The sequence below is a fragment of the Mandrillus leucophaeus genome, unplaced genomic scaffold (assembly GCF_000951045.1).
Source record: "Mandrillus leucophaeus isolate KB7577 unplaced genomic scaffold, Mleu.le_1.0 Scaffold1208, whole genome shotgun sequence".
In the NCBI taxonomy this organism is placed as follows: Eukaryota; Metazoa; Chordata; class Mammalia; order Primates; family Cercopithecidae; genus Mandrillus; species Mandrillus leucophaeus.
The window spans coordinates 108,368-121,090 of NW_012100410.1; the positions used below are offsets into that span (position 1 = coordinate 108,368).

A 12,723-nucleotide genomic window follows, 5' to 3' on the forward strand; every position below is an offset into this window, starting at 1 on the left:
CATCATGAACATCCTTATTACTTTTCTCAAGCCTTTGTGCCAGTAAAAAACAACTTCCTCTTTATAGTCCTTCTGAACCATTATTGTCCCTCTAGATGTCTTGTCATTTACATTTGTTTAACTTTACAAAAAACTGTGTTAATTCTTTGCTTTCTACAGCTGTCATTCCCCAGCGTCATTCATCACAGCCTATAGCCCAAGAGAGACAAAAAACTGCTGCTGCTACTGCTGCTGCTGCTGCAAACAGAATGATTTTACAGCATGTTCCTTTCATGCCTATTGTTTGTTTTGCCAAGCCATCTAAGAGCATAAGCTTAATTACTTCATAGTAATAGATTACTAAATACAAAAGCATCATCCTATTTGCTTAACTATAAAGCTCAAAGTCACATGTGCAACATCTAAAACAGATGATAGACCTAATCCACTAAGTAGGAAATTGCCTTTTGGCAAATTGAAGAGCTGCTAAAGAAATTGAATAATATATGCTCTCGCTCAACAACTTGATCCTTTTGTTCCTTTTCATGGTTCCTTTTCACTTCATGGTTCAACTAATCGGGGTGGGTGTCAATTTGCGGGGAAAGGGTTGCAGTATAATGTAGTGTTTAAAAGGACGACCTTTGATAGACAGACTTGGTTCAAATGATGGTGCTGTCAGGTTACCAGTTGTATTACTTGGGAAATTTACTTAACCTCTTCCACCCTTAGTTTTGTCCTCAGTAAAATTGGATAATAAAAATTACCTCTTAATACTGTTGTAAAGTTTAAAGAGGTAATATGTATATGGTGTTTTAGCACATTTGCACTGAGTGTTTGGGTGGTAGCTATTATTTATTAAATGCCAGTTACTGTGTCAGTCATTAAAAACTGTAAGTAAAATATGATGCTTGCTCTCAAAGAGTTCAAAATCAGCATAATCTTGAGCTCACATCCTGTCCTATTAGAAGAAAAAATACACCCGAAAAGTAAGTCTGAAGGCTATTACACCGGGAGTTCAAGGCTGCAGTGAGCTATGATCACACCACTGTACTCCAGCCCGGGCGACAGAGTAAGCCTCTGTGTCTACAAATAAAAATTAAAACTAAATTCAAATAACAAAGGCTATTATAGTTCTCCAATATATAGCATTTGCTTTTCACCCTCGAATAGACTAGTACTATAATACTCTAATCAACAAACTAATCCATAAGCAGTTATTCATTTTCTCATGTAGATTATATTTCACGGAACCAAGCTATGTTCTGGATCCTTCTAAGTTTGTCTGGGTGGAAAAATGCTTTGCTTATCTATATGATCACTTTCAATTAAACTGCCAGTTGTCACTTGCACTGGTTCAAGCACCGACTGAAGACCCATGAATATTCTGCCAGTGGAAGCAGATGTAAACTTAAAAATCAGTTGATTTCTCAGTAGCCAGGCCAGTCACCCTCAGTCAGATAGTTCCACCCCCAGCTCCTCTGACTCCTGAAATCATTTTCTCTAGCTATGTAACTGGGCATGCCAGTGAGTTCATTCAAAATACAGCAGCGCAGGCCAAGCACTGTGGCTCAAGCCTTTAATCCCAGCACTTTGGGAGGCTGAGGCCAGTGGATCACTTAAGGTCAGGAGTTCAAGACCAGCCTGGCCAACATGGTGAAACCCTGTCTCTACTAAAAATACAATTAGCTGGACATGGTGATGCAGGCCTGTAATCCCAGCTACTTGGGAGGCTGAGGCAGAAGAATCACTTGGACCTGGGAGACGGAGGATGCAGTGCGCAAGATCGTGCCACTGCACTCCAGCCTGGGCAACAGAAAAAAGACTCTGTTGCTAAGAAAAAAAAATAATACAGCAGATCAGAATGTGAAACTGAGCTTATCATGGCTGTCCTCTCCTCCAAACAAAAACACAATGCAACTTACACCCCCTGGAAAAAAAAAGAAAAGATATTCCATGGCAGCAAGCAAGAATTGAATTTGCAATAAGGAAAAACTTGACCACAAGGGTGTTCAATGTTCTAGAATGGCTGAAAAGGCTGAAATATCTTCTTTCATTAAGATTTCTGAGAAGGGAATAGATATAATGGAGAAATACAGATTTGCCCTTTATGAGGTTATCTTAGTTGTATTTATGAGGTTATAGATCTGTAATCACTGGATATGTGCTGGACAGAGTTGGGTTGATAATTGATTTCACATTGTGCTAGTATAGTCTGAAGCCCTTTTTTGCATCTTTTCCTCCAGTTTCTCATGTCTGAGATATCTTTACTGTTTTTGAATGTAAACAATTGTAAATGTGATACCAAGACAGTCAATTGGACATCTAAAATATAATCAAATGGTTGTTTATTTTGCCTTACATATTGCCAAATTATAATTTTGAATATTTTCTTTTGAAATTGTCTCTTGTTTGGAATCCAGTAGTATATTTTTCCTCTGCAAATGATTTTTCATTATCACTATAGTATTTTTTATGTTGCTCTTCTTTAAAAACTTTAAAATAATTAAATTTAATCTCTTCCATGAATACTTATTTAATAATTATCTTTTTATGACTCCAACCTAACTTTTTCATAGTAATCAAAAATCTTGATTAGTCAGGAAATTTCACAAGCTTTCCTAGCTAATGAATTCAAAGATGAAATTCACTTTTGAATTCATGTCACCTATCCTTAAAAGATCAATAGGAAAGAAAATGAACTCAGGAAATAAATCCCCACATCTTTCAATAGTAATGGGTGAAGTACTAAGCACAGCGTTAAAATATATGTTTAAAATTATTCATGATCAGCATTCATTTTCCATGTTAGACTTCCATGTTAAGCCATTCTCAGTTTAGAAAGGCATATTCTGGCTTACCAGCTCACACACAAAACTGCTTGCTTGGTTGGTAGAAAAGACATCAGACAGAATGACGCAAGGAGCTGGTGCTAAAATGAAGGTGAGAAAACAGGAGTCAACAAAGAAGTAGGGGTATGATCATATCATTTAAAGGTGAGAGACCACAGCAAGCATACCCTCTCTCCTCCACCTTTAAGAATTTAGAAATTATCATTATCCGTTTAAATAAGGGGTACTGATTAATCCATCTGGAAGCTCATGACCAGATGATCTTCTGCAGAGAGAGCTCATTTTGAAGACGTTTCCATAGCTAATGCCCCCACAGGAATTTATCACATGATTAATTTTTAACGTAACTTAGAGATTTCAAAGGCTGTATTTGAATAATGGTGATAATTGATAAATATTGGTTATACTCATCTGAACAAACTTAGTTGCTTCCGAATCAGAAAACTGTTTCCAGCATTTCCCCCCTGGTGTTACATATATTGACATCTCTCTGTCTCTCTCTGGTATATTTCAAGATGAAATACCAGATACAGCTTCCCTTTAAGTTGTGACTTAATTTTCTTCCTGAGATTTTTCAAACTGAATTTTGTTCCTTTAAAGTGAGGTTAAAATTATCTCTGGCAAGCCAGCAGATGACTATGAATGTATTTAATGTGACCTTGCTCCAATATTAACATTTTCACAAACCACAGTAGGCAGACCCTTACTGTTTCTTCATTATCCCTTCCGGCCATGACTGAGAGCCCAAATGGTGCCGCTTTACCAGAGAAGTATTCTGTACATGCTTTCTACTTTAATCACATCCTTTCAGCACCATGAATCTTTGCCTGACAGATTATCTTCTCCACAGGCAGGCAGCCATATCCAGACGTTGATGGGGTCCCAAAGCCTTCAGCATCGCAGCCGGGAGCAGCAGCCATATGAAGGAAATATAAACAAAGTGACCATTCAGCAATTTCAGTCACCATTGCCTATTCAGATCCCCTCTTCACAGGCCACCCGGGGACCTCAATCTGGACGGTGCTTAATTCAAACGAAAGGGCAAAGGAGTATGGATGGATATCCAGAGCAGGTGAGAAGTGTTTCTTTATTACTGATGAATTTTCAGGAAAGAAAAGTCCAAACAATCCATGGTGTGCCTTCCCTCGTTAATGTGGTCCAGGACACAATGCCATCACCACGTTGAATGGAGTAGGGTCCTCTTTGTGGGGACTTTTATCCTTCTTTCCAGTGGTTAAGTACTACAACATAATAGGGATTTATAGTTGGTAAAATACCCGTTTTACAAAAGGAAAAATTGATGCGGTGGAATAATTTTTCCAGTACTATCCTACACCCTGTCCTACCCACTCCTCACTCCAATTTAGCTCTACAGTACAGATTTTGAATGTTATAAAGGACTTCAATGGATTAGGTATATTTACCAAGTCCTCTGGTGAAACCTACAGTGTGAAAGTAAACTGGTTTATTTCCCCCTTCAGTGGGAAGATATCTTTTAAAAGTCCTATCTTCAGATTGTTGAATGGTGCAGAGATAAAGTTTTGCTGTGAAGATGTGAAGATAACTATAAAGAACAGTTAGAAGGGAAATGTTTCTGACATGCTTCAAGTTACTGATAAATGCCATGTAGCGAAAACAATTGCATTCTTCAAACCTATCTAAAATTAAGGTTTGCTTTTCCATAGTAGAATCTGTTTTAGTTCCTTAGGACTGGAAAACTGAATGGGATTGCATCTATTGAACTATATTAATCTTAGAAAGTAAAACATTTAGATCTTAATACACTCTTAAAATTAATTTCTCTTATTTCATTATTCAGATAGATAGGCTACATTCCTACTGACTTTTCTAACTTTTAATATGGTCTATAAAAGCTTCATTTTATTATTACTTATCAAAGTTTTACGTATCTCCTCACCTGACTTTCTAAACATATCAAAATTAACTTCATTCTCCAGATTTTACCTTTATATTGTTAAGAGTCATTTATCATTTGGATTCCAGGGGCTTTAAACATCTCCTCTATTTCTTAATATCCTTCCTGAAGCCTAGATTATGTACTAATCATTCTCAGAATCATAGGTACTTTTTAAAGATAATTTTCTCCGTCTCCTGCCTTAATCTAGGTCAAGTGTTGAATTTAAGGTATTATAAACCAGACAGGTGCCTTTAATCAGATAATGATATGGGGTTTTTAATTCTCCAGATACTCTTAAAAGTTAATACAATTTTAAATTATGCTTTACCAAAGGCATCTTAGGAGGTTAAAAAATTGTTCATAGATATTACTTGCCCACAAGTATCATAACTCAAGCGAGTTCTCTGATTTAGTTATTCTTATTAAAAGCTACATGGTTTTTTCCTCCCAGAATCAATGCATTTGAAAATCCACTGAGATTAATGCTCTCTGTTCTCACCTACATTGAAAAGTAGGTTTAGTGTTAGCATGCAGTTATTCTGAACACCCCAAATTTAAAGGCTATTTTAATACTATTTCTCAAAAATATGTAAATTATATAAAGTTTGACTAGTAAGAGAATTACTAAGTTTTAAAGTTTACACATGTATTGAGTTTAGAACATTATGATTATTTCAGAAAAATGTATTTATAGTAGCTCTCAAATGTTTTCATTCCCAGCTTGATAACATCAAGTGCCTTTCAAACTGAGAGATAAAATTGAAACATTCAATTGAATGCTTAAACCTGTCTGAACTATAACTCAGAATTGTAGAACTGCCTATATGTTAAGGAAGGGACTTAAATATAACACCTTTTGGTGTCCCAGTTTTTTCTGCCTTGGTTTCAGGCTAAAATGGTTTTGAATGTATTGTACATTTCAAAATAGCTAGAAGTGAGGACTTGGAATGTTCTCAACATAGAGAAATGATAAGTCCTCGTGGTGATGGATATTCTAAACACCTTGACTTGATTACACATTCTGTGCATGTGACAAAATATCACATGCACCCCATGAATATATATACAAATATCATTATGTTTCAATAAAAAAGACTTTGGAGTGAAAGAAAGCCTAAAGGCATTTAAACAACCAGTTCTGGTCCCCAAACTATGCTACCTCTCATCCCATTATAAATCTTGAGTCAGTTTCTTAAAGCTGTTTTTGCAATTGGCCAGCTCATATTGGCACATTGCCATGTGCTCCTCTTCCCAGTCACACCTTCAGTGACATCATCTTAATAGGTTGAAGTTGTGGGAAAAATTATACCAGGAGCATCAGCAAACACTGCGAATTAAGGCACTCCCCCAACCCCAACCAGTTGTTTATTAAATATTTTCCAGCACACTACTGACTACTACCCTGATTTCTTTCATCTCTTTTTCTTTCTCTAACCTGTCCCCTTCTTCATTTAGCTTAGTGTTCAAGAAAGAGATACTAGGACTAGGTCTCAGAATTTGGAGTTCTAGTTTCATGTTTACGTTTATGAGCCACTTGTCCACTTGTCCTTGGCCAAGTTATTAACTCTTCCTGAGAGTCAGTTTCTCTCCTGATAAAATGAGAGCATTGCTACCCACCAACGACATTCAAAAAGAATTTGTGAGAGTCAAATAAACTTCTACACACACACACACACACACACACACACACACACACACTGTAAGCTTGGCACTGAGGGTATAGAAACAGAAAACAGAAGAAATAGAATATTTTAAGAATTCAAATATTTGAAGAAACTTAATGATTATCAGTCCCAACCTCCTTCATCTAAAGATAGAAAAACAAACCAAAAAACATTAAAAGAGGCTGAGAGATTATATATTTCACTCTCATAATGAAACTATTTCATATGTTTTTTACTTTCCTAAGTTATATTTCTTTTGAAAATTCAGACCTTTTTAGTAAGTATATGTGGCTGTGTGTTTTAAAAGAAGACTTGTATTCCAAATTTAACAAGGAAAAAAATGGAGAAAAACATTTAAAACATGTAAAGACTTTATGGAGCTTCACATGAAAATTATAGAGTAGTGATTTAAGTGTAAAGAGCAGTGATGTAACATAAAATTTCTAATGTACATTTGGGGCATATAAATCAAAACATTCTATTTTAATAAGACATTTCTAGTGGTGCTATAAAAGAGCCATAAAGAGAAAAGCAAAGTTCAATTTAAATTATCTAACAAATGGTAAATTTGGTCAGGTACAATATGGAAAAACCTAAATTATTCAACATTTTTAAGAGCAAGGAGACACAATAAATGTGGTGCAAAGAAAGTCTACTCAGTATAATAACACACAATAATTTCTGTTAAAGTAAACCTTGGAAACTTTAGTTGAACAGTAGTCACTTATTGAAATACTACAGGTAAAACAAAATCTGATTATAGTGAATACACATTTTTTGATTCAGGGAAAGGAAATCTGAATGAAAATAGCAAAGAAAGGGACAGCAGTTACCATATATTAAGCACCTGCTATGTGTTTTACACTCTTATTTCTCACACACAGGTATGGCAGCAGAGGCATGTGACCTATAGAGTTGCATAAGGTCCTGCACTTAAAAGGGCCCCGCATTTGGATTAATGCCCTGCTGTCACCATCTTGTAATTCTTAATAATTTTTGATAAAGGAGCCCACGTTTTCATTTTGCATCAGGTCCAACTAATTATATAACTGGGCCTGCTTACATATACTATTTTATTTAATCCTCGTAATAATCTTATTTTATTTTTACAAGTGAAGAAACCAAGGCAGAGAGAAAATAATTTATGGAAAGTGTAATTGGCCAAGCTGGAATTTTAAGTCAGGTTTTTTCTGACCCCAATCTGAGTCCTGTGTCCTAATCTTACTGTAAAATTCACCACATGATCTCAATGCCCTCTCTATCAAATGATATTAATTAAAGCTGCCTGAACTATAACTCAGAATTAGAGAACTGCCTTATGGAGTGTTCAAGTGAACTCATGAATACTTCCAATTGCTTAGAAAAGAAAAAGCTACTGAACAAATGGAAATTATTATTAATGAAAACATACTTCTATATCCCTTAATGTCACCCAAAGAACTGGTGTCTTTTTAACCTGATTAAAATAAGTTCCATGTGGAAATGAACATATATAATCAATGCCAAAACTGACGACATTGAAAGAATTAGAATGAGTGTCATTTGTTATGTAAGCGGAGTAATGAACTTTGTTTAGCCATAAAGAAGCATTTAGTAAGCTTTGAGGCTCCCCTTCAGTGATAAAACCAGCTAAACTTTCAAACCAGCCATCACAATAAAAAGGATAAAATATTCAAGAACTCTAGAAACCTAAACTTCTAGTTTAATGAACTTATTTTCATGTTTATTTTTCAGAAATAACAAGTATCAAGTCTGTTTTCAACTCTAGGTTTAAATTAAATATATGGAAGTTATGTTTCAACTATAAAATGTTACCCAGATTCAATGTATTAATTTCTGTAAACTATAAATCTGACTTCAAATAATATCTGCAGCAAAAACCATATACATGTCACCTGAAGTTCATTATCAAGGGATTTTACTTGAAAAGGAGATTTTAATGCATAAACCATTTAGATTACTTACAAACATAATAGAGGGTAAGAGTCAGAGTTGTATTAAGTAGTGAACTGAATAAAACAGCCAGAAAGTGAAGGTTTTACTTCCATTCCACATGGAAAACTCTTCAGAATAGTCATCCTATTAGATCTTTCGTTTGTGTCCCAGCGGAACTAAAGAAGCTTAAAGATCCCATCCACCTTATCCTCCCCTTCACAATATGGTAATGCTTTATATAAGTTGTTCTTAACCACAGCTGCAGAATCTGTTGAGGGGCTTTAAAAAATCCTGATGTCTTGCTCTCATCCCCAGATACACTGATTTTAGTAGTCTACATGTGGCCTGGGCAGTGAGACTTTTGAAAATTCCCCAAGGTGCTTCTATTGTGTAGCCAAGGTTGAGGAGCACTGCTTTAGATATTCTGTAGCTCAACAATTTGTCAGCTGAATAATATATTACAATATCACTATTTAAAAGCATACATAAGTTGCCCATAAGCTGTTGGATATTTTTAAAAGAAACTAACGTCATCTTTGTTTTTCCCTTTTACAAATGTGTAATACAAGATAGAGTATATTTAAATAAGTAGATAATATAGATGCCAAAGTGGAAATAAGAAGGACAAACATCAGCATGGTGCTTCAAACCTTTCAAAACCCTTTTATGTATTCACCGATTTAATTGATAATGCTGTGATATAGGTAGAGCAGTTTCCATTTTATAGACTACAAAACTAAGACTAAGAGAAGTTAATGTCTTGCCTGTGGTCACACAATTTAGAAGCTGGGCTGGGATTAGAACCGAGTCCCATGAGTCTACCACATTACATGCTGCAGCCTGCTGCACTATAGCCAAGCACACAAGTCAAAATTAAATTCACATTGGAAGAGTGAAACGATGGAAGAATACACCCTTCATTCCATGTCTGCCCTGGACAAGAGGACCTCCCTAACATATCAAAATGGCAGGAGCCCAGCCAACCTAACACATCAGGATAGCAGGAGCTCCATGGCTGTCTCCTGCCAGTGCCTGCAAGTATACATGTGAACTAAAGTTTGTGCCTGAAAGAGAACTTGTAAGCTCACATTAGAATCAGCCTCAGAAAGTTATAAAAAATGATATGCATCCATCATATTTAAGGGAAAAAAGTTCCAAAACGTACTCACAAGGAGATGCTGTAGTCTATCCTGGAAGAAATCATTTTAATACTTAATATTATGTGGAATACATAAAACAGTTAGCTGAGAGACAGGATTTCAGACATTTCTTTAGATTAGATGCTGTGGTCAGCTGCCCAAAGAGCACTCAAGAGTTCCAGGTGAGGACTTCATTTATTGTGTGCAGGTGAAGAAAACTACATTCTGCTGAGTGATGTAAGAAGAAACATTTGGAGAGATTTGTTTTATTTAAATTATAAATTTTTTAATTAAAAGGGAATAGTTCAATAAAGGTAGTGGTAAAATAGGTATTAATGTGGTTTTAATCTATGTTATTTACTCAAATTATTTCAGGGATATCCTATACCTTATCCTGTCCCAGTTAAAGAATTGCTATTTGTGAATATTTCCCACATAGAATTTTATTCTCCAGTCATCAAAATAATGCTTCAGCTCTGAATTCATAATTCATAGTTTGAAACAGAGAATGTGTAACTCAACATCAGAAAGTCTGTCAATCGACTTTATAAGTTGTGTGCAGTCACATGGTAGAATGCAGTAAACATTGCAGTGGGAATAAAAAGATTTATTTCAATGTTGCACTAAATACATATTATCTTATTGGTTTCCTTAAGTCCAAAATGAAGGAAATGAAATGACTAATCTTTAAAATTTATTTCCAGACTAAAAATGCATTTGAGTTTCTGTTTCCTAGATACATAATCAGCTAATTTTTTCTGAAAGACTCAGAAAATGCTACATCAGGGGATTTTATTAGTCAATCTTGATACCAATACATCTTCTTTTTTTTTTTTTTTTTTTTTTTTTTTGAGACAGAGCCTCTGTCACCCAGGCTGGTGTAATGTGCAGTGAGGCAATCTCACCACAGCCTCCACCTCCTGGATTCAAGCAATTCTCCTGCCTCAGCCTCCTGAGTAGCTGGGATTACAGCATGCTCCACCACACCCAGCTAATTTTGGTATTTTTAGTAGAGATGGAGTTTTGCCATGTTGGCCAGGCTGGTCTCGAACTCCTGGGCTCAAGTGATCCACCCATGCCAGCCTCCCAAAGTGCTGGGATTATAGGCGTGAGCCATCGCACCCAGCTGACCAGTACATCTTTTTGAAAGATTTAAGCTGGATTTGAATCTTTCATTCACAACAGAAAAAGATTTGAAAATAGAAGAATTTGTATTTCAAAAAATATTAATTATCCTTGAATATTAACATATATACATTTTTATAATCACTGTTTCCTTTTTGAGCCTATTTCATGGGCTTTTTAGAAATTTTGGAAAATGCAGAGAAGTTTTATGTGTATTTTGTGTGGCTAAGTAATGCACATAATGTAAGTCAAAATGAAAAGTTATACTAGCTTATTACTGCATAGCACTCTTTATCACAAAACTGCTGTTATATAATAACCCATAAAACGAGGAGCTAAAAGTAGCAGTAACTTTAATTTCAAGCTTAATTTACATACCATGAAGCATTCTTTCTGCTTCTGTCAAGTCTTACAGTCAAATCTCCATCCTCATCTCATTTGACCTCTCAGCCATGTGGTTTGACCTTTTTCTTGAAACATTTTCTTCACTTGGCTGCCGTAATTCTATTGATTTTCCTCTTACTACACCAGCCATTATTTCCTGGTTTCTTTGTCGATTCCTCTTGTGTCCTTGACCTCTAAATGTTGGAGTGATCCAGTGCTTGGGACTTGACTCTTGTCTATCCATACTCTTCCCTGAATTCAGTTCTAGGCTGAGTAACTCCAAAATTTGTATCCCCAGCCTTGTTCTCTCTCCTTTACTCCAGATGTTTCTATGCAATTAGCTACTTGTTGACATCTCATCCTGGATGTCTGATGAGGTTCTTAAACTTAGCATGGTTTTAAAAAACCACTTCCTGCTGCTAACTCTACCAAACCTACTTCCCTCCTAGACTTCCCCATTTCAGTTAATGGCCTATCACCCTTTTGATATGACCAAACATCCTTGCTTCCCCTTCCTCACAGCCTACACTCAATCCACAGCAATTTTATCAAGATATGCCTTGAACCCACCACTTCTCACCACCCGCACAGCTACCATCTTAGTTGGCCGTAACCTCACTCCTGACTACTTCAAATGCCTCGATATTGCTTTCTCTTCTTCCAGTTTACCTCCCTTTTGTCTATTATCCACTACTAAAGTGATCCTTTTAAAAAACATAAATTATATTACACCATTCTTCCTCTTAAAACACTCTAGTGGCTTTCAAAATTTCTGAATAAATTGTACATACTTACTATGGCATAGTGTCCCTGCAGATCTGGCCCCACCTTCCTCTCCTTCTATTCTTTCCGTAGCTCTGTCATGATGACCTTGTTTTTTAACGGCTTTATTGATATAATTTATATACAATAAAGTTCACCTGCTTAAAGTGTATAATTTATTGTTATCATTACATTTGTACAGTTGTGTAACTATCACTATAATCTAACTTTACAACATTTTCATCATTCAAAAAGAAACTTTGCATCCATGAGCAGTCACTTTGCATACTCCCTCCAGCCCTAGACAACCACTCATCTACTTTCTGTCTCTATATATTTGCCTATTCTGTACAATTAATATGAATGGGATCATACAATACATGTATTTTTGTGATTTGCTCCTTTCACTTAGCATAAGGAACTGAATGTAGCATGTATCAGTATTTCGTTCTTTGTCATTGCTAAATGATACTCCGTTGTATGGATATACCACATTTTGCTTATGCATTTATCAGTTGATGGTTGATGACCATTTGGGTTGTTTCTACTTTTTGGCTATTAAGAATAATGCAGCTCTGAACATTAATGTACAAATTTCTGTGGAGATATATGTTTTTGTTTTTCTTGGGTAGATACATAGAGGTGAAATTGCTGAGTCATATGGTAATTATATTTAGCATTTTGAGGAACTGCCAAATTCTTTTCTAAAAGTTGTTACAACATATTAATTCTGAACAGCAATGAATGTGGGTTCCACTTTTTCCACATCCTTACCAATACTTATTATTGTTTGTCTTTTGTATTATAGCCATCCTATTCATTAGTATCTCATTGTCATTTTAATTTACATTTCTCTAATCACTAATGATATTGGGTATATTTTCATATACTTTTTGAATGTTTATATATCTTCTTTGGAGAAATATCTTTAAAAAATATTTTGCCTATTTTTACATTTGGATGTCTTT

General features: G+C 35.5%; 1 protein-coding gene across 1 annotated transcript in view; it reads left to right on the forward strand.

Annotated features, from left to right (window-relative positions):
* Window positions 1–12,723, forward strand: part of LRRC7 (leucine rich repeat containing 7) — a 148,754-nt gene that overhangs the window by 98,521 nt on the left and 37,510 nt on the right. The window contains exon 16 of the mRNA XM_011970638.1: window positions 3,679–3,900. Within this exon, the coding sequence (XP_011826028.1) occupies window positions 3,679–3,900 (222 nt within the window). The remainder of the gene's footprint in view (window positions 1–3,678; window positions 3,901–12,723) is intronic.